The following is a 22,206-nucleotide window of genomic DNA, read 5'->3' on the forward strand; positions in this document are numbered from 1 at the left end:
TATTTCTCATAAGGACTCACTCTAGATTAATGAAGCTCAGTATCATATACAAAAACAGGTCGATATAGTGATGAAAGGAAAGATGATACACATTACAAGATAATTAATTACACAGTTCTTTTTATTTAATAAATCAATCAACTGTGATTTAAAAAGTGAAAGGAAATCATGTACATATTTTAGAGAATGAGAAAATTTCTATTGTAACCTCTCTCAGTCTATTTTTGACAGCAATGAGTCAAAGTGGCTAGTTAAGATTACATTCTTTTACAAAAAATATCAGTTTGTTTCTGTTTTCTATATAAAAATTTAAAAAGAAGAAATATCCTTATGGAAATTTAGTAGGTACAACAGAAAAAGAGTTCAATAATGTAAACTGTAGCTTTCTATAGATAGAAAGAATATCTTAACTGTGATCAACAGAAAGGGTTACATTTAGGGGAGGCCTACGATTTTGGATTGGAGCCATGGAGGAGTAACATGCATAGCAGCTGACTTGCCAAAATTCCAATATCCATCTACCTCAAATGATCAGTCTCAACCTAATGAGTGCTCAGACCAATAGCTTTATTTGGAATGATGGTTAATTTTATGAGTCACTGTGACCAGATAGGTGGTAAAACATTATTCTGGATGTTTCTGTGAGGGGATAAGATTAACATTTAAATTAATGAACTCTGGGTAAAGAAGATTATGGTCTCTAATGTGGGTAGGTCTCACATAATCAGCTGAAGACCTATATAGAACAGAAGAATGGCCTCTCCAGAGCAAGAGGAAATTCTGCCAATACAATACTTAGATTTTTTTTTTTTTTTTTTGCGGTACTGGGGATCAAACTCAGGGCTTTGTGCTTGCAAGGCAAGCACTCTACCAGCTGAGCTATCTCCCCAGCCTGTCAATTCTTGGATTTAAACTGCAGATTTTGGACCTGTTAGTTGCCATAGTTGCGTGGGCTAATTACATACAATTATTCTATTGGTTCCACTGGTTCTGTTTTTCTGGTGAACCCTGGTCTAACTTGTTAGAAATTCCCAGGCTTCATCCTACCTATACTAAGTCAGATACTCTGGGTGTACAGTTTAGAAATCTGAGCTGTTTGCTTATTTATTACTTATTTATTTTTATCCTTTAGGTTTTTTCCATACTGGGGGTTGAACCCAGGGTTGCTCTACCACTGAGCTATATCCCCCAACTTTTAAATTTTTTTTTCTTTTTTTCTTTTGACAGGATCTTGTTAAATTGATGAGACTGGTCGTAAACTCACAATCCTTCTGCCTTAGCCTTCAGAATCTCTGGGATTATGGGCATATGCCACTATGCCCAGTTAGAAATCTGTCCTCTCGGTGTATCTGATACAAGATAAATTTTGAAAAAAAATTCTTGTTTCATGAAAGGACAAATCTAAAATGAAAAACTGAAACTAAATAAACTAGGTAACGATAACTCACTAGCTATTTGAGAAACACAGGTTATCTCCTAGTTTACTGGAAGTGTGACCTTACTTTTAGTAATACTCCTTGCTGAAAAAAAATTAAAAAGTAAAGGTAGCATATCAAATCATCATGATCTACCCCAATACAAAAATTATTTGTTAAATTTCACTAATTGGGATTTGGCTAATTAGAATTTGGGGTATTTTAGGCTATGCTAATAATTATGTATTTTTCTACAGACAATACAAAAATATTTGGTGAATTTTAAAATGTTATATAGCTTGAATTGTGTTCTCTCAAAATTCATATGTTGAAGTCTTAACCCCAGTTACTCATAATATGCACATATTTAGAAATAAGGCTTTGAAATGGGAAATTAAGGTTAACTGAGATCAAAAGGGTGGTTCCTAATTCATATGACTACATTTGGATATACTGTATTTCACCGCACAATTGTCATTTTAGGCCATTTTTTTTTTTTTTTTTTTTTTTTTTCAAAAAAGTGGAGTGCAACCATTATGTGAAGGTTTTTTGCTTTTTAAATTGTGCTGGTATTACTTAATCATTTATTACTAAACTGTCTTTGGTGTACAGAATATTTGTGAATATATATTAATGTGGTGGCAATGATTATGCTGTGAAATACTGTAAGGCCTTAAAAAGTAACAAAGTTAAACTGGGTCTGTAAGATGTGGTCCTAATCCTATATGTCTGGTGCCCTTTATAATAAGAGAAAAATTCTGAAATATCCTGAATTTAATTAAAAAGGGCCAGAGGATGAAAAAGGAAGTGAGATGGGGGGAAGTTAATTACTTAACAAGCTACAGACCTAAAAGAACTAAAGAGCTTTTCATGCTGTTGAATGTACATTATAGCCTTAACCCAACTCAAATCATGACTCCGAAGGTGCTGTTGCACCTTGCTCACAACCATACCCAATTCAGAAGAAACAACAACTTCTCCTTCTGTCTTGTCCTCCTATCCTACAGCCTTCCTGCTTCATGTAATCATGATCTTCCCACCTAAGATGTAAGTTCAATGTAAACAACTTAGGCCTGCCTTTTAAAATAAAAAATATTTTAAAATGCTCTTAGCTCTAGTCCAGAGGGCATTTTTCTAAATGCAACCTAGTCTTGCCGCTGGGGGCTATGGGAACTTGTCACAGAACTGGTCTGTCATTTCTGGCTAGCATCTGCAATGGTTCAATAAGCCCTTTCAGATATCTCAGTGTGAAAAGTTTTGGTGTAACTCTTATCAAGAAGAGGAATCTGGACAAAGAGACATATGCATACTTAGAAAAGACCATGTGAGGACATAGCAAGAAAGTGCCTGCCTGGGGCTGGGGTTGCAGCTCAGTGGGAGAGTGCCTGCTTAGCACATGTGAGGCACCACATAAAAATAAATAAATAAAATAAAGGTACTGTGTCCATCTACAAGTAAAAAAAAAAAAAAACTTTAAAAAAGGAAAAAAATGCCTGTCTACAAATCAAGGAGAGAGGAGAGAGGGCTCAGGAGAAACCTGACCTGCTAACACACTGATCTTGGATTTACCAGCTCCAGAACAATGAGGAAGTAGTATCTGTTGTTTATGCCACCCAGTCTGTGGTACACTCTTAGGACAGTCCTAGCAAACTAATATAGGCTGTATATACATTTTTGTTATCTACCTATTACTTTTAGTACATAGTCCTTGGTACCAAGGTCTGTCCTTACTAAGTCAACATTTCACATCATGATGTGTACTCTCCAAACACACATACTACCTGAAATGATTAGGAATCACATTAGTGTAGGAACAGGTGTGATCTAATCCCAACATAAGGAATACCTAAAACAAACCATTCTCCCAAATCCAAAGTAAGATTAGCAGCTTCCTCTGCTCACTGAAATCAAGTTGGGCCAGCATGGCTCTCTCTGATTTCACATATCATCTTTGACATCCTGTACAATTTGTTATGTTATTGTTCATTATTGGATATCCTCCCTCTACCCCCTGCCAAAAAAATAAGAAAAAAAAAAAAAAAAAAAAAAAAAAAAAAAAAGAAAAAAACAGGCAGGAGTCTCTGTTTTGTTCACACTAATGTACCTAAAGAGCCTAGAACAATGCCTGGCACAGAGAGGCCCTCAGTAAATATTGCTGAGTGGTCATTCCCCACTAAGTTTCTGATTGCTAACCTTCCTCTACAACAAGCTGATGTGAACATACAATCCTTTCCTCAATTTCATATGAATTAAACAAATCACTCATAATTGTGGCTGACTTTAGTGAGGATCTTGAGGCTGACAAAATAGTTATTAAAGGAATGTAAGGAGCTCCTACTTAAGCACCAGGTATGTCTTCCCACTTGTGAAATGTCCTTTAGCCTCTGCCCCACCAGAAAATCTGCACTGACCTTTGAATTTAACAGGAACACCCTGTGCTCCTAGGAAGACTGACAGTTTTATAGCCATGTTAAGTAGTAACACAACTGGTTCTAAGTCAATTAAATCCATCAATGGCAGCTCAATAATCATAGTAAAAAATAAACATCAAATCTGCTTTTAAAGTATTTTATCAATGATAACTCACTTCAGGAAATACACTTCTGATACCAATAGTGAATGACAGGTTAAAGCTTTGAAAGTCCAGTAACTGGTAGTAGATTCTCCCATGATATGCACCTACAAGTGAGGCCAACCCTAAAACAAATCATCCCCTAAGTCCCATGTAAAACCAGCAGTTTGCTTTCTTACTGAGATCATGCCGAGCCAGCTTGGCTCCCCTGATTTCAGACAGTGAGAGGTGGATTCATCCTTTAGGCCATACAGTCCTGAGTCTCACACCCATCTAATTTGCATCTCCCTCCTTTATGCCCAGCGTCACTTTCCTCTTTCTCTCATTTCATAAGCAAGACAAAAATCTACTCAGCGTATCTCTAATGCAGTGTACTTTAACCATTTTGTGGTCTGGACTTGTAACAATATTCAAACCCTTCTATTTCAAACTAATCTTTTAAGATGCTATCTCAAATATAGGTCTGTCCCCAAGAGGAAATTATAGTGCTAGGGTAAAATATTTTTGCCTTGTTACACATATCATTTTAACCAAACTTGATGATACCCCTAATAGGTAGTTCTTCTAACTCCTACTTTGAAAACAAGGAGGGGGAGTATAGTGACTTTAAACTATCGGCCCAAATCCATGCCACTGGTTAAGAGGCATGATAAGAAGTTACACCATTTTTAACCCAATATTTGTGGTTTTTCCCACAATGTGCTGCTGTTATAGGAGCCATATCTCTTCCCTATTCCTCCTCTTAATGTCACTGCACTAATCTCTTCTCAATTACAGTAGCCCACCCTTATCCCCAGGAATATGTTCCAAGACCCCACTGATAGTACTAAACCTTATATATACTTTTACTTATATATATCTACCTATGATGAAGTTTACTTATGTGTTTCTTCATGGTGCTGGGGATTAAACCCCCTAAAGTTTAATTTATAAATTAGGCCCAGCAGTAGATTAATAATAAAGTGGAACAATAATAACAATATAGTATAATAAATGTTGTATGAATGTGGTCTCTTTCTGTTTCAAAAAATCATGCTTTATTTTCATCTTTTTACTTAAAGGAAGCTTTATGTGGCTTCTCTTGTGCATATCTACTATTGCCAGCATCACTGCTCTCATGCTTTGGAGCTGCTTTTAAGTAAATAAAGATTACTTGAACACAGGCTGATAACCAGCATTTAGTGGCTAATAGGAAGATGGCATATTCAGTGTGAATATGCTGGACTAAGGGACAATGCACATGCTGGGCAGAACAGAAAGGGTTGGCATGAGATTTCATCATGCTACTCAGAATGGTGTGCAATTTAAAACAGTTTATTTCTAGAATTTTCTGTTAAATTTTCAGACCATAGTTGACATTGGGTAACTGAAATCATGGAAAGTGAAAGTTCAATTTAGGAGTGACTGCTATATCCTCCCCTAGTATCCCCTACACAGGAGCTACTGAAGAATTAATCCTTGCCTAGGTAGGCAAGGAACAATGGCATGCAGAGTGCCTTGTCTCTGACTCTGAAGCAGAAAATCCTTCTCTCCCATTTCTTTGGAAATAATCCTTACCTGTGAACCCTTTGGCTTTGAATTCTATGTGAACCCTGGATCATAGTGCATGCCTTAGCCCTGAAATGCTTCAAACACTGACTTGGTCAGTCCAGCTGGATTTACTCTGTGTCACTGAGGTGCCCAAGTTGCATCCCAGCTCCCCAAAAGGATCCTACCCACCTGTACCTCCAGAGAGTGCTCTAGCTTCTCAAGATACCCACCTCACAACTACAGCTTCTAGGACCCAACACGACATAAAGTGACCTGCATAACTTTAAAAAGCCCTATAGTCAAATGAAAGACATTAGACTAACAAAGTAATCTTTGTATTCAGTCTTCAAAAAAGATAGTGAAATGAATCAGACATAACTCTCCTGTGTTCATATGTGAATATACCACCAGTGAAACTCCACATCATGTACAACCACAAGAATGGGATCCTAATTAAAATAAGTTATACTCCAGGTGTGTACAATATGTCAAAATACACTCTACTGTCATGTGTACCTAAAATGAACTGAAAAAAAAAAAAAAAAAAAACAAGAGAGACCAGAGATAAAGTAGACAAAATAACAATAAACTCTTGAGATCTACAAAGTAGATATGTACTAATTCTTAGCATGCAATTCTTGGATTTTTCATTTTCTTTCACTGCATTGACAGTTTTTAAGGTCAGCCACTGTGCAGAATGTTCCTAAGTTTTAATTTATCTAGTGATTTCTCATTATTTAGAATGAAATTCATGATGGCAGAGAAACAATAGTGTGATATTTTCTTCTTAGTGCCTCAATGTTATTGATATATCCTATTATTGATAATTCCCAACTTGATTCCTGGTTAACGTGTGTTATCTGACAGATTTATCTGTTAAAGAAATTGTTTTTCCTTTTGTAATAGTAATTATTTTTTAAGGATGAACTTTGAGGTGATGTAAATATCTGTTTCTCATAATAATTTCTCTACATGGTTTAATCATGCAAGGCAAATCATCTGTATCAATTATTATATGATGTCTGTTTAGTGATGGTTTTCTCTTTTTAATTATTTCTACATTCATCAAGTGGAATTTTGTGGTAAAGATCTATATGCCACAATTTGACTGAATTTGTTGATGTAAATATGAACTTTTGGATATTTATTTTAAAAAAGTGGCCTAGCTGAAACACAAACTCATGCTTAAGTAGCTTTAGTAGATACTGTCTACATAATTCAATCCAAGCTTCTTAACATGGTATAGAGAGCCCTCCATGCTTGGACCCTGTGTACCCCCTCACATTTATCTCTTACTACCATCTCTGAGTGAATGTTAACATTACAGCAACTCTGAAATAACTGTCATTTCTTTCACATAGCCTGCTGTTTCTTTCTTCTTTGCCTTTGCTCACGTCCTGGAATACCTTTCTTATCCTCCCAACTCTCTTTTTCAGGCTAATTTTCACTGGTCCTTCAAAAACTCCAGCATAACCTGGATGAAACCATTCCTGACATCTTAAGGCTGGCGTGGGTAGCTCCTAAATATGGTCATATTTCTATCACTGTTACCATACCACAAGGCACTAGCATTAATGTATATGTCTCTCCACAAAAATATAAGCTTTTTGAGATCAGAGATTATCTTACCTTTAATAACCCACTATCAAACAATGTCCCTTGTACAGTAGATACCTAATAATGGTTGAACAAATTTCAGTGAAAACAACTAAAATATTGATAGCAACCAGAGCAGTGCTGATGCCAGTATTTCATCCTTAGCACTGAGCTACCTTTAGCCTGCTGATAAGGTTCTGATACTATAAAGTCCTTTTATGTCGAATTGGTAGCATCTGGTGTTAGCTTGGTCCACAGTAGATGCTAAATGAATTTTTTTTTTTTTTTTTTGATTGTGGAGTATAAGAAGTGGTGATTACTACTGCTTTGTGTGTAGTGAGAAAGAACTTATAGTAAGAAAGGAAGTCAGTTAGCCTCTCCAAGCTTAATTCTTCCTTATCTATAAAAACAAAACATTACCTACTTTGAAGGATCATATAAGTATGTGAAAAGCCCTTAACACAACTTGGAACATAATCATTGAAAATAAATGTTAGACTGAATTCTAATGTTGAACAGTTATAGTCCCTTATACATGAGAAAATCCTCTGAAATTCAAGAAAATGTACTTTATATAGAATGCAACCAAGCTACTTCACTTAATTTCAAAATGTATCACTTACCCTTCTTCTGAAGATGGTGGAATGATGGACCAATTCCCTAGAGCAAAATGGGAATTAAAAAGTCACAGTATCAGTGGAAGAAATTCATGCTAAATAAATTTTATATTAAAATATGTAATTTTGTGATATTTACCCAATTTCTTGCTTTTCAGGCAACTACTATCTTCACTCTATTTCAGGGGAGAAAATAAAATGTTAGTGAAGTAATTCAAATATCAAAGTTAAAAATGCTACTAATTATTCTGATGTATAATTCTGAAAAATAGGAGCCGGGGAAGTCAACATTTATTCTTACCTCCCAGGAAATTGAACTATCTATTTCTGGAGGTACAGTCTTCTCCGTAAAGAATTCACAAATTTTTATGAGTATTATTTCAAAAATAATTCCTAGGAAAATTATAAAGATGATTGTTGTCCAGTCATTTTGAAAAATCCAGGACTCCAGAAGATCCAGTAATGTAAAAAATGTATTATCTTCCAATGTACCCTTCACTTCATTTTTAAAGGAACAATATGGCTTTGACATTTTAACAAAGCATGTAAAATAGATTGGTATCTCATTCAGAATTCCTACATTTCAGGTGCTCCAAAACACAAAAAGCTGGTATGTCCATCTCATAATCATATGCAAAGTTCTGCCAGAAAAAAAACTTCAGTGCTGTTCAGTGTCTTATCAAATGCAGCAATGATTGCTCTGGGTCTCAGTAAAGTGAAGTACGTGTCACAGTGGGTATTTAACTGAGCTCATATCAGCTTACTTCAGCAATAATGGAAGTTCACTGGGGAGACATGTACAGTGCTATGATCTTTTTTAATTAAAAAATTTTAATCAGCCCAGTGCCCATCAATAGATGAATGAATGAAGAAAATGTGGTAAATACACACAATGGAGTTTTATTCCGCCTAAAGAAGAATGATATTATGGTGTTTGCTGATAAATAGGTGGAATGGAGGACATAATGCTAAGTGAAATAAGGCAGACTCAATGGTTGAATGTTTTTTCTCATATGTGGAAGCTACAGCAAAATAAGGAAAAGGGTGGGAGGTGGGGATTGGATATCATAAAGATATAGGAAAGGTCAGTAGAGGAGAACACTCAAGGGAAGGAAGGAGGGATGGGAAATGGGAGAAAATGTGGAGTGAATCTAACAAATCACATCATGTGCATATATAGACAAACCACAGGGAATTCTACTTTTGTGTGTGAAAAGCACCACATAAGGGTGAGGGGAGTGGGTAGGAGAGGAACTGGGACTGAAATGGAGTGGTTGGATTTCATGAATATATTGTTTGGATGAACCAACCCAGCTACAGTGTATAACTATAATGTTCTAATAAAAATAAAATGATAATAAAAATTATCCTCTATTAATTTCATAATCAGGAATGCAATTCTAATACACAATTCCTTAGTATAGTTGGACTATCCCAGTCTTATAATTTAAAAATACATAATAAATTTGAATTGGTAGTAGGCATTTGATACAATCATTTCTATTATGACCAATAATAGTGTATTCCATGTTTCTTTGTAGTAAGGAAGATAGAATCCTTTTTTTAGAATGAATGTAAGGTCGACAGATTTAATAAATAAAAAACTGGATGGCCAATTTAATTTGAATTTCAAATAAATCCCACTTAAGGATTTAGTATAGATATGTCTCACTGCCACTATGTAGGTTTTATGAGCCTATTTTATTTATTTTTGTTTCAGAACACTTCATTTTATATTTCTTTTTGTTAGAGGGTTCTGCTGGCAAGTTTCCTTCAACAATCTATTGATATGCTGAAAACTAAAGTTAGACTTTGAACCAGCCCCCAGGTCAATTTCCTTCACCCCAATGTCCATGACAATTCTAAGGAGCTACTTGTGATGTCCTTTCAATGTCAGAATTAAGGGTGGGGCAAAGGTAGCTCTAAGTACTGCCCAGTTGCTTAAGTCTAGAGGGCAGGCCTGTATGTTTCCTGAGCAAATACAAGTTTAATCACAAGTAATTAGTCTGAGTAAGTAATGAAAAATGTTAACACTAATGAAAAATGTTAACACCACTTTGGATACCGAGTCTGTTCCTTTGAAGATGAACAGTTCCTTCGAAGAGAAACAGTTCCCTCTTCAAAGAAACAGTACTCCATACCTCTTCTGGCTTCATCTTCTTGGGATGGGTTAAGGAAAGAACTACTATTTGTTCTACTGGAGTAAAGGGTTCAGGCCTTCTCTGAGTGCAGTAAAAATTTACCAAGTTCTTATTTTCCTTGAGAACTGAGGATCACGAATATCAGAATTTACAGTCCAGTCGAATGCACTATAGCCCAGGTATAATCCTTAGGTTAAACTCTGACCTTGGGTTTTGTCTTTGCAAAGGATAGTCCTCCAGAATGCATGATAGGTATTCATTAGCTCTGGATGAAACTTGAGCAATTTCTCTGAATTTTTCTAGCACTCTAATAAAACACATCCTTTTTGTACCCTCTCCATGTATTTAAGTGAGTGATTTTTTTAAAGACCTTTTGCCCCCCCCCCGTACTTCTTTGTGTATTTGAGTTTTTTTAGATTTTAAAATGTTTTACTTAAGTTTTGTGGGGGGGGGGTGATTTTATTCTACAAGATTTTCCTTTAAAACTTAAGGCAGCTAGTAAAAAGTCTGATTTTTTTCATTTACTTGCAGAAATTCTAATTTGTTTAATATTAACTTTCATAAAGGGGCTTCTTTATTTTAATACTTTACTCTCTAGTTATTTAAATCCTTCTAAGCTTTGTGGTCGAGTCCCTCACTAGGATTCCACTGCATAGCTTATAAGAACTGAAAAGGAGTTGCTGCTTACTGCTCCTGAAAATAGTTTACATGGTTTAATATTATTGCCCTCCAGGGCTTAGTTGTTTCTTATGTTCTTGCCTACTAATAAAGTATAATCACCTATTGTTCAGCATAGATGCTTGTCCCTTGTTCTAGATTTAAAAAAAGAAAAAAAAGTACTAAAATAGATTTAAACAATCATGAAGTTAAAACAAAAAGAACATCAGAGAAAGTCCATTACTAACAGTAATAAAGAACACAAACGACAAGAAAAACACTCTAATTCTAAAATTCTGGCTGGGCGCAGTGGCACATGCCTGTAATCCCAGCTAGGGAGGCTGAGGCAGGAGGATCTGAGTTCAATGCCAGCCTCAGCAATTTAGTGAGGCACTTAGCAATTTAGCAAGACCTCGTCTCTAAATAAAATACAAAGAAGGGTTGGGAATGTGGCCCAATGGTTAAGTGCCCCTGGGTTCGATCCCTGATACCAAAAAAAAAAAAAAAAAAAAAAAAGTCAGTATTAGTGGAAGAAATTCATGCTAAATAAATTTCATATTAAAATATGTAATTTTGTGATATTTACCTAATTTCTTGCTTTTCAGGCAACCACTATCTTCACTCTATACCAGAGGAGAAAATAAAATGTTCACATCCTTTTTGCAGTGCTCACTGCTGGGGCTCAAACCCCAGGCCTTGCAAACCCAGGAAAGGGCTCTATCTCTAAGCTACATCACCAGTCCATAGTGTGTGTGTGTGTCTATATATATATATTGCTTTAAAATACTTTATTAGAATTTTTTTTCACAAAACCAGGTACATGAGACAAAATATAAACTTCTATTCTTGCCTAAAAATAAAAATAAAAAATACATTACAGGCTGGGGTTGTGGCTCAGTGGTAGAGTGCCTGGGTTCGATCCTCAGCACCACATAAAATAAAACTATAGATGAATACTGTCTACTTGATATGTAAGTGTTCTCAGTTTGGTATACCAAATATGTACGTTCCTAGGATCTGCCTAACATCAGATAGAGGACATCCTTTGAATCAGCAAAATCCTGAAGATTTCAAAGAACATACATAAGAACCCTTGCAAGGCAACTGACAGTGAAAACATGAAGCAGGGTGGTAGGAGAGGTGCCATACAGGATGGAGGGGGAAGTAGAATGGAACGGATCAGGGAGTTTCCAAGATTCTCAGAAAAATTGGGAAAACATAGTACTTGTTGAATACAATTTTTTTCCATCCAGCACTAGGGACTGAACCAAACCTAAGGCCTCCATATACTACTATTGGTAGGCAAGGGCTCTACCAATGAGCTACATATACACCCAGCCCCTGTCACATTCTTTGAGCTATTTGGACTTTATAAGCCAGGTTTTCTTTAACAGGAAAGTTTCAAAAGTATATAAAAGAGCAACATAAATTCAGGGATTGTTCATAAAGATTAGAAATATTCCTTCTAATAATCTTATTTCAATGCAACAAATATTTACTGAATAAAAAAGGCACTGAACAAAGAACAAAAAGTGCTTTAAAGATGACTAAAAAACATTCCCTGACTTGAAGAAGCTTGTAATATAAATGGGATCCTGCAAATGTATTATCGAGAAGGCAGTGTGACTGACAAAGATACTTATTTTGGGAGTCATTCAAGGAAAGCTGCAAAGAGGGAGAAAAAATGTTTTAAGGATGAGTAGCATTTAGAACAGGCAAAGATGAAGTTTCAGGAAGAAGAGACAGACTTTCCTTTATACAAAAGCTTTGGGTAATCCAGGTTAGCTCGAATATGAAGAGGAAAACCTAACTGTTGATAGAGTCCTATTGTGGAGTCACTCAAGATTTGGGGTTGGAAAGATGAATTGATCAATCAAAGCAAAGGGACAAAAAAGAAAATCAATGAGGTTATTGCAATTACACAGATGAAAATTGATGAAGGCTTCAATTAGAGTGATGGTGGTACCAAGAGCAAAGAGGTGGAATCAAGGGACTTTTAGACAACGAAAACCCAAGATTTAGCAACTGAAAGGAAGCAAATGAGCATGTAGAAGAGCTAATGGTAAGAGAGAAAGCATTTAAAGATAATCCCAAGACTGGTTTGCCTAAGACAAACTTCTCAACATGGCACTACTACCATCTTGAACGGAGTACTTCCTTGTTGTGGCTCTTGTCCTGCATTGCAGGATTCAGCAATATCCCTTTCTTCTACTTACGGGATACCACAGTACCACCACTCCAGTAGTAACAAGTTTCCAGACATTGCCAAACGTTCCCTAGGGGACACCTCCAGCTGGGCAGCACTGGACTGGGTGAGCAGATGCCATTAATTAGAGCCTACCAGTGGAAGCAACATGATGGCTTCCATGATCTCTGGTAAGCCTTGTAACTGTATAGCCTGGCTAGTAACCTTTTAAGTTCATTTGTCATAGTACTTTATAGAATATTTAACTTGCAATAAGTTGTCCTGTTTTTCCTATTAATTTTACTTCTGCTTCAGTATTATTCCCGTTATAGTTAACAGACCAGTGATTATATTGACAACTCTGGATATAGTTTTTATACCCATTTTAAGTAACTATTCTTTTTTTAAAAAATTTAGGTTGTGTTCAGGAAATGAGTTGGTCTCATAGAGTAGATATAAGAATTTTCATGTAGTTGTACTTGATTTCATTCTATAATATGAATGATCTGGATGCTCCTACCTAGGTTTTCATTCTTTATGCTATATTTAGTAAAATAATTAAATCCACTGATTTTACCATGGCAGGAAGATGAGGAACCTAAAAAAATGTGCTGTCTGGGCCACCTGAGGCTGGTGTAAAGGGCTAAACATTAAGTGCAATAGGGAAATTAGGGAAAGGAGTATATTCTTACTATAGAAATTCTATAGTAAATCCTTTCTACAGAAAACCATTCCTTGCTACACATTTCTTTATAACAACTTCATTATTTGTGCATCTTACGGGATATACAGATTTTTTAAATGTATATTACTTAATACCATTTAAACTTCAGTTCAGAAGATGCTGAACTGAATTTTCCAAGACAAAATTAAGTGCCCCAATTCTGCCTAAGATATACCACATTAGTCTAACCATTTAGTCATTGATCAACTCTCCCCTTAGATAGTGGTATACCTATTGGTTTCATGCACCATATTGTAAGCTCTAAGTTTTACCATATGTGCAACCCTAATGAAGCTTCACTTTTAACACATTCAGTAAAAGCTTCTTCAATGAAAATTGTTACTTCATTCTAAGTGTTCAGTCTCACATTTGAAATGAATCTCCATTCCTATCCTTTTAGGTGAAAAGATGTATGTAACTCCATAAATCTAACTAGGTTTAATAACAGTAAATTAACTTGTTGAGTTTCTTTCCTTTACTTGGTACCAAGGATTGAATGTAGGGGTGCTTAACCACTGAGCCACATTCCCAGCCCATTTTATTTTTTGAGACAGAGACTTGCTAAGTTGCTCAGGCTTGCAATCCTCCTTTCTCAGCCTCCTCAGCTACTGGGATTATAGGCCCATGCCGCCACACCTGACTAGTTCTTTTGTAGTGCTGGGAATTGAAACTAAGGGTCTTACAAATACTAGGCAAGTGCTTTACCATTGACCTACAGCCCCGACCCCCATTTCTCTTCATTAAAGATGACACTGTTCTACAAAATTACTTTTTTCAGTTGCATATCAATAAGACAAAAGCACTGTTGTAACAAAATTCAAATGTTTAATTTTTTCAAAGCTTAACTATACTAGTGAAAATAAATTATATTTAGACCACCTTTAATATTTGTACATCATCTTCATACAACTATAACAGTGCTTTCAAAAGACATTTTGCAAAGGATATTAGCTTCACAATTAAAATGTGTTTCAAAAATAGGCAACATTAAAGAACATTAGTCTGAAATATATCTCATAATGCTGAGAGGTATATTGTTCTTTATCAAATTAACTGTACTTGTATTCAAAATAACATGGCTTTTAACTACATGACAATTATTTCTTGTCCATTTCAGTGATTTCTTGGATCCAAAACAAAATCTGTGTATTTATTTCTTTGAAAACATCATTTGTTGACCGTCCTTTCACTGCCATGGAATGATTTGCCTTCTCAATCCAATGGATTTTATTGGGAGCTTGCATTTTCTGTGCCACTTTCTCCAACAAGTTCTAAGAGGAAAAAGAAGAGGATGCTAGACTAATGTTGTATTGTTTAATAAAGGATTCTCCCCCACCCCCCCATACTACATCCACTTACCAAGTACTCATTTAATACCTACTCTATACATAACTTTCTATAGAGTAATGGAATGTGCAAGGAAATGGAATGTGTCCAAGGAAATGGACAATAACACTGCCAACAATGGAGAGTTAAGTAAATTGAAGCCCCTGGGGGCGGGGGGGGAATCTTCCAAGGACATGATATGTTCTAGGAAATACAAAGATGTTTTTTAATACTGAACTAATGTTTCATAATATGCGAACACTGTCAACCCTTTCTGGAGTGAATTTTATAACAATCTGCCTGAATGATGAAATGGCAAACCAAAGTACAACTTCATAATCCCCAAATCAGAGCATTTAGATATTAATCCTTCACTTTCCAAATAAGGGTTAATCCATTTACCAACTCTCTTTCCAGAAAGATGCATTTTGTCAGTATACTCCTATTTTTAGGTTCTCCAGAGTAACAGGGTAATGAAGGCCCAAAACTAGCAGTAGACAAGTAAGTATCTTTTTAAAGGAGACTGAATTTTGCAGTTAATATCTCATTTCCAGGGTATTTCACTCTCTGATTCAAATAGACATTGAGTTGTAATTCACCTTCTCACACATTTCATCTGCTGAACCTGACACAAACAGTACAGGATCTTTTATACGAAAGAGATCTTCATCTCTGAGTTTATGCTGTTGTTTTGGATGGTGCAGTGGATAAGAAATACAAATGAGACCTCGAACAAAACCATCAGCATCATCTGGCTCAATATGACACATTACAGAAGCAGCTGCTCTTGAGCCCATTGAGCGACCTAAAATCAATTAAAATTAAGTTCAGTTTGAAATACAAACATTTACATAAAGTAGCAGCAACAGATTTCAGTTTACTGTTTGTGTTTGTTCATTGAAAAAATTATTTAGCTCTAAATAATGGCAACAAGTTACGATTTCCATAATGGAAAACTATATAACCTTGTAAAAAACCAAAACCTGATGCAGCTAAAGTCACATTTAAATAAAGCAATTACTGACAGTCATGGTGGTGCATGCCTGTAAACCCAGCAACCTGGGAGGCTGAGACAGGAGGATCACAAGTTCAAAGCAGCCTCAGCAACTTAGTGAGGCCCTAAACAACTCAGTGAAATCCTATCTCCAAATAAAATACAAAAAGAAGCTAAGAATGTGGCTCAGTGGTTAAGTGCCCCTGGGTTCAATCCCTGTTCCAAAAAAAAAAAGAGTTCCTTAGGTTATTACAAGTAAGGTTCAAATTTGCTTTAAATAAACAAAATATATCAAGGAGGACACTTACCAAAACAAACAAAAGCCTTAAATGAACTTTCTATTATCAAATAATTTTAATATTAAAATGATAGCTAACAAGTATTCACAAGTATTGCAACTTACCTCCAAGGAAAACACCTGCAAGTTTGTATTCTCCTGAGGTCTTTAAGTAATTCTAGATAAATCAACCAAAAAATTATCAATTCTTCTCCTATATAATGTTCCACTGGAAAGTCAACACATTATTCCTTATCATTACTAACATGTATGAAAATCTACACAATCACAAAAACCTTAAAAGATTCTTCTTAAAAGAGATCAGTTCTTTCCTTTTCTGTTCACTATTAAATCATATTGGGTAACACAAATATGTAAGAAAAAATACCAATTTGCCTTTACAAAAATATTCAAAGCACTGAGCTATTGTTAACAAATTATTTTTAAAAGGCTAGTAAAGGATTCTAATTTTATAATACATCTAATTAAAATCTGAAAAACTTGGCAAGCTTGAAATAATTTAGATGAAAAGAAATTTCAGATTTGGGCTTTACCCACGAATTTTAAGCAAGCATTATCCTTAAACAAAACATATAGAAAACACTGTCATATTTGCACAGTAGGTAAAACGTTCCAGAATGCCAGTACTATATTCTAAAGTTATGTGATTTCAGTGAGAAAACACCAAGTAGCTTCCTGGGCAATATCATGGAGGAAAATTTACGATGTGTGCATTCATCTCCCTGGAAACTGACAGCAAAAAAAAAAAAAAAAAAAAAAAAAAAAAAAGGCAAATTTGACCACTAAATGGCCTTCATGTACTGTTATGTTCCTGAGGATACTCATTAGAAGATTTTTTTAATAAAACCAAATGACTGCTAACAAAATTTGCCTTAAATTTATTAAGAATTTAAACAGAATCTTATTAAAGGTAAATACAAAGAAATTTTCTTACCAAAACTGCTTTATATGCCTTAATTCTATGCACAATATTAAGGCCTTTACAGGTAAATCTCAGGCAAAAAAAGCCATGAGATGCAAGATGGGATGCTAGTGACATCAAATGAGGAAGATTCATATCTCCTGATGCTCCATGTGTAAGAATTATTCCGTATGTTAAGCTCTTGCTAGGTACCAAACAAACCGCATCCAGTAATTTATTTCCAAAAGGTATTTTTAACTTAACCTGAAATTCAAGAGAATAAGGAATTAAATCACTTCTTGACTATTCAGACAAGTGAATACACTATACATGTTTGTTTGGGGAGACTCATGACTCAAATCATGGCCTCCAAATAAAAACGAATGCTATTAATAATAGTTAATACTTAAGTGTGTCAGGTACTATAAGTGCTTTATATGTATTAACTCATTTAAACCTTTCTTACAATTCTATGAGGCAAGTACTACTATTATTCCCATTTTCATAGTCAGGGCACAGCAGGTTAAGTAATTTGCCCAAGATAATATAACCACTAGCTGAAATTCAAACTCAGGCAGTCTGCTCCACAGTCCTTACTCTTACTGCTAATGCTGTACTGCCTCTCACAGTGCAATTTGAAAATAAGAAAATCACTCTGAAGCCATATGATTACAATTTTTTAAAAAAAGGAAACCTGAAGATACATAACGTATGAAAATATTATTACCTCTGTATGACTCATTTTCACTGTTGAATAATAAACTTAAAGTGCATTACATCTGAGAAGCAAAGGACATCTCCCTGAAAAGAAGATTCTGTTGTGAAAGGTGAGTTGTCAGACATGGATATGACATAAGAACTATGAATGAACACATTCAGTAGTTGAAATAAACACATTCAGAACTACACCTCTAAAAACTGATGTCTTTATATGTATAATACTTAATCAAACAATGTTTCTATCAGTGCTCAGAATTGACTATAAGGCAGGGTATGGGGCTGGCAGATACATAAACCAAATGTGGTACCTTGACATGGAAGCCTTAAAATATTTCATTTTAAAGTAGGATGCTGTTATCTTGGCCAATTTTAATTTTAAAAAATATATTAATATATATTTTTGTAAGCAACTTTATTCTCAACCATCCTCAATAAAGATCTTTGCATCTGTTAACTCATTTTTTTCATCATCACTCTCATCCCCCTCTCCTTGTAAAAGAAGCATGTATCCACACCCTTGCATGCAACTTTGCAGTGGCTTCCAAAGGGTAAATAATACACCTTCATCCTACTGACTCTGGGTTTGGCTGTGTGACTTGGTTTAACAGAATAAAAGTAGGCATTTCATCGTGCTACTTCTATCAAGAGACAAGGCAAATTCTTAGAAGTCCTTTTCAATTTTCACCCTGAGCCACAAGTAAACATGCTCCAGTAGTTCTGCATTTTCAGCCTGGTCCCAGAATTAAGAAACATGGAATAAATTTGAACCCCAAACTATAAAGTCTAGAGTCCAGCCTAGTCCACCTAAGATCAAAATCACAGCTGTACTGAAGAACCCTGACCATGAAATGATCTAAGTCTGTTGAAATTTTGGGATTGTTATGCGGCATTCCTTTTAAAAGAGAATTTTTATTTTTCAGATTATCAGCATCAGAATCTCCATCATTCACGGTGTCCACATTAACATTCATTCATTTAACAGGTAATATGTTTTGAAGTTTAAAAGATACAAAGAATATACAGTGAAAAAGCCCCTCTCATTCCACCTTCATCTTTCATCCAGACTCCCCCTATGAAGGCACCAATATTACCTACTTCATGTTTATCATTCCATGTAGTACTGTATTTTCACTAGTTTCACATGTATATAGATATAAGAGATAATATAAATTCCTGGGACAGGAACTGCTTCTTCAAAAAGCATTTTCGTATTTAAAAAAAATATATTTCACTTTAAACAGGCAATACAAGCATGTGTTAAAAAAATTAAAATAACAAAAATAGTGACGTCTCTTCACACGCTTCCCCCCAGACACCAAGTTTATTTCCCTTTCTCACTGAAATCACTGTGATCAACTCTTCGTTTGTGTGTGTGTGTAGAATTCTCTTATTTGAACACTAAGAGTTATCAGTCTGCGGCTGGGGAGATAGCTCAGTTGGTAGAGTGCTAAGGCCCTGGGTTTGATCCGCGCAAAAAAAAAAAAAAAAAAAAAAAAGTCTGGCCACAGGAGTTCTGCGAGGCGAATGGGAAAAGGGGATGTAAGAATCCAGGTTTCGCTATCCTTATTTTCATAAATGTACCCCTATAATCAATTATGCCATGAGTTCCGCTCTTCTAACAGCAAGACAGGCAGTCACTCGGGAGCGTGAAGTGAGAAAGGAGACCTGCAGACCTAACTGCTGCTTTATTGCTGTTCAAGCCTCGCACCCCTGCACGACCCTCCACTCGCGTCCCCGCGGGGTCGGGTGCTGCAGCTTCCGTGCCTTTTGCTTTTGAGGACTGGTTTGTACAGAGTTGTGTGCAGCATTCCCCGCGGCTGGTTTAGAATTATGCGAAGGTCTGTCGAGACACTTGCTTCCTAGAACCCATTATTCGACTGCTAGCGTTTCCCGAGCGCTCTACTGCTGTGGGTCATGTCTTAAAAACAACACGAAAGACCCAACACCTCCACCCATATTTTAGCGAGACTTCAGGGCAGTCAAACAGGTGCGTGTTTGCAGCCTCGGCCTCCCGCCCGGCCCCGCCGGCCGGCGCCCGCGTCCCCGTGCTCCCGAGCCCGCCGCGCCACCTGCACGACGCCGGCCCACGACCTGCCCTGCAGGGCGGGCTTCGCCTCCGGTCCTGGTGCGGATTCAGGGCTGACGCCGGCTCGGCCTCGGGTCCTTGGGTGCCGGCGGGGAAGAGCCACCCAACACCCCGCAGCCGCTCCGGCGGGACGCGCGGCCGCACCCGGCGCCGCGGGCACCGACTTTCGGTTAAAAAACGTTCGCGCACCGCTACGTCTCCCGCGCCACGTCCGCCGTCGCGGGGCGAAGAAAACGCCGGCGCCCGAGTGCGCGGGGGTCGCGGCCACCACACCCCCGAAACCGCACCGGCGCAGGTCCGGGCGGGCCGCGGGCTCCGCGGCGCCCGGGGGCCCCACTTACCCGCCGCCGTCCGCCGCGCCCCCGGGCGGCCCTGCGCGGCGCCCCGGCTCCGGGGCCCGGGGAGCCTCCCGCGCTCCACCCGCCGCCTTCCGTCGCGGCCCGCAGCCCCCACGCCGCGGGAAGCCGCTCCCTGTGCGGCGGCGCCCACCGTCCCCGCCGCACTCACCCGGGAAAGCAAACACCGCCGCCGGCGCCCAACCGCCCTCACCTCTCTTCAGAGCACAAGCTAGTATGCTCGAAGCGACCGCCTCGCAGCCCCGTCAGCGCGGTCCGCAACGACGCACGCGTGCGCAGGCCCCGCCCCCGCAGGCCCCGCCCCGCCCGCGGGGCACGCCGGGAGCAGGCGTTCTCCCGCCCGTTCGCGCCCGCGGGCTTCCCGCCGCCAGGGCTGTGGGCGGGGCGGCGGCGCCGGGCGGCCCCGAGGGCGGGCCTCCCCTGCGGTAGCCAGAGGCTGTCCCCGGGCCCTCCGCGCCGCTGCAGAGCACGCGGTCGACCCTGACCCGTCTCTTTCCACGCCGGGCGATGGATTCCGCAGTCACGTTTGCCCCACTTTCACATAAGCGCAGAAGGCAGCCACTCGTCGCACGGGCCTCGCCGAGCCTGGCCTCGCCCGGACCTTCGGGTTCCCGAGACAGCCACCCGAGTGGTGTCTGGCCCGCGCCCTCGCCGGCTGGTCCCGACTCATCGGCACGTGAGCCCGGCGCCTCGCCTCGAGGCCGGCCGGGCCGCGCCCCGTCACTCCGGCCGGGCCTTCTCGCGGGGGCTGCAGGCCGGGGCTCCCCCGCACCGTGAGCTCCCCGCGAGCAGCTGGGTTTGCGTGGTGCGTTTTTCCGCAGGTCTTCGCTGTGTGCAGCGGGCCCGGCAAGTAGAGGTCTGAGGTCCTCCCCAAGCCCAGAGCAGGTGGTGGCGGCCCTCCTGTCATACAGGAGGAAACGAATTCCAGGAAACAGTTATTCATGGACATTTAGCGTGCGTGTTTTCCCAAATTAGTCTTGATGAACACTTAATTGGCTGCTAATTTTTTTTAACAACTTTACATGCCTTAAATTCACTAGTTCTAAGCCTACCATTGAGTGATTTCTAGTCGTTTTGCAACCATTTGTGACCATCGCCATTTAAATCACCCCCCAAATGAATCCTGCCGCTCCCTGTCCCACCCCCAGCCCTGGCCGACACCTAGCCGACCCTCGGTCTCTGGAGTCAGCCGTTCTGGACGCTGCGCCTAAGTGGCATCGTACAACAAGGTCTCTCCTATCTGCCTCTTTGCACTTGCGGTGTTTTCAAGACTCACCCAAGTCGTGGCATGCTTCAGTACTTGGTTCCGTTTTATAACTCTTCTTTTTACTGCTTTTACTACCCATTGGTGCAAGCAGTTTTGTGTATCCTTTTACCAGCTGATGGGCATTCGACTTACTTGCACTTTTTGACTCAAAGGACTAATACTGTCAAACCATTCGGAGACAGAAAGTGATGTGGCAACAAAAACGGAGACATTTGACGATGCCTAGCTGCTGATGGGAGGATGGAAGAAGGAATCCCAAGCCAAGAAATGTAAAGAATGAAGCTGTAGAAGAAGCAGGGGGGCGGGGGGCGGCAAGGAAAAGGTTGTTTTTCTCTCCTCGGAGACTCCAGATGGAGCCAGCCCTGACAGCGCCTTGACATTAGCCCAGTGAAACTGATTTCAGGCTCTGACCTCCAGATGGTAAAATACATTTGTCTTGTATTTGACTACTAAGTTTGTGGTAGCCTTTCACAGGACCGACAGGAAACTAATATATAAGCTTTATTTATGGGCTAAAATCTGAATTGCATGTTTCACCTGTAATGAAATATTATTCTTTTCAAATTACCCAGTTGTTCAGCAGAGGGAAATGGGATTTACTTCTCTGTGGATGGAAACAGAGTTTATGTGGTCTCAGTTTCCTTTATGTTAGAAATTTAAGTGACCCATGGCTTTGGCTTCAGTAATTCACAGCAGAAGGCCTTCGTTTTGAGAGAGCGAAACATTAGAAACAATTCTTCCCACAGAATGGATGGAGAGGATGAACCATTGTGGTTTGAGGCCCTGCTAGACCTACCTTCTGCGTTTGTGCATCCAAGAAA

General features: G+C 38.7%; 2 protein-coding genes across 5 annotated transcripts in view; both read right to left on the reverse strand.

Annotated features, from left to right (window-relative positions):
* Window positions 1-20,380, reverse strand: part of METTL21C (methyltransferase 21C, AARS1 lysine) — a 133,261-nt gene extending 112,881 nt beyond the window's left edge. The window contains exons 1-3 of the mRNA XM_079138645.1: window positions 20,270-20,380; window positions 7,870-7,906; window positions 7,737-7,773 (exon numbers count right to left, since the gene is read on the reverse strand). The gene's annotated coding sequence lies outside the window, so the exon portion shown is untranslated. The remainder of the gene's footprint in view (window positions 1-7,736; window positions 7,774-7,869; window positions 7,907-20,269) is intronic.
* Window positions 14,241-20,400, reverse strand: TEX30 (testis expressed 30). Of its 4 annotated transcripts, none has more exons than XM_079138649.1 (6): window positions 20,270-20,400; window positions 17,684-17,757; window positions 16,990-17,220; window positions 16,161-16,212; window positions 15,363-15,568; window positions 14,241-14,708 (listed from the first exon to the last, which is right to left on the reverse strand). In XM_079138649.1, the coding sequence occupies exons 2-6, from the start codon at window positions 17,696-17,698 to the stop codon at window positions 14,535-14,537; spliced, it is 678 nt and encodes a 225-aa protein (XP_078994775.1). In that variant the 5' UTR covers window positions 17,699-17,757; window positions 20,270-20,400; the 3' UTR covers window positions 14,241-14,534. The 4 variants fall into 4 exon arrangements, with proteins under 4 accessions (XP_078994775.1, XP_078994776.1, XP_078994777.1 ...); XM_079138650.1 differs by having other exon boundaries at window positions 17,684-17,771; window positions 20,270-20,378; XM_079138651.1 differs by having other exon boundaries at window positions 20,312-20,372.
* Window positions 20,401-22,206: the final 1,806 nt, after the last annotated feature.

This window comes from Sciurus vulgaris, assembly GCF_902686455.1.
Source record: "Sciurus vulgaris genome assembly, chromosome: 4".
NCBI lineage: Eukaryota > Metazoa > Chordata > Mammalia > Rodentia > Sciuridae > Sciurus > Sciurus vulgaris.

Bases quoted from the DNA above. Each gene is read 5' to 3' on its own strand.
- TEX30 (XM_079138649.1), bottom strand. The intron at 15,569-16,160 runs GTAAGTTGCAAT...AATTGATTTTAG, and splicing joins TGCAGGTGTTTTCCTTGGAG to GTCGCTCAATGGGCTCAAGA. The intron at 14,709-15,362 runs GTGAATTACAAC...TTTTCCTCTTAG, and splicing joins CAGATGAAATGTGTGAGAAG to AACTTGTTGGAGAAAGTGGC.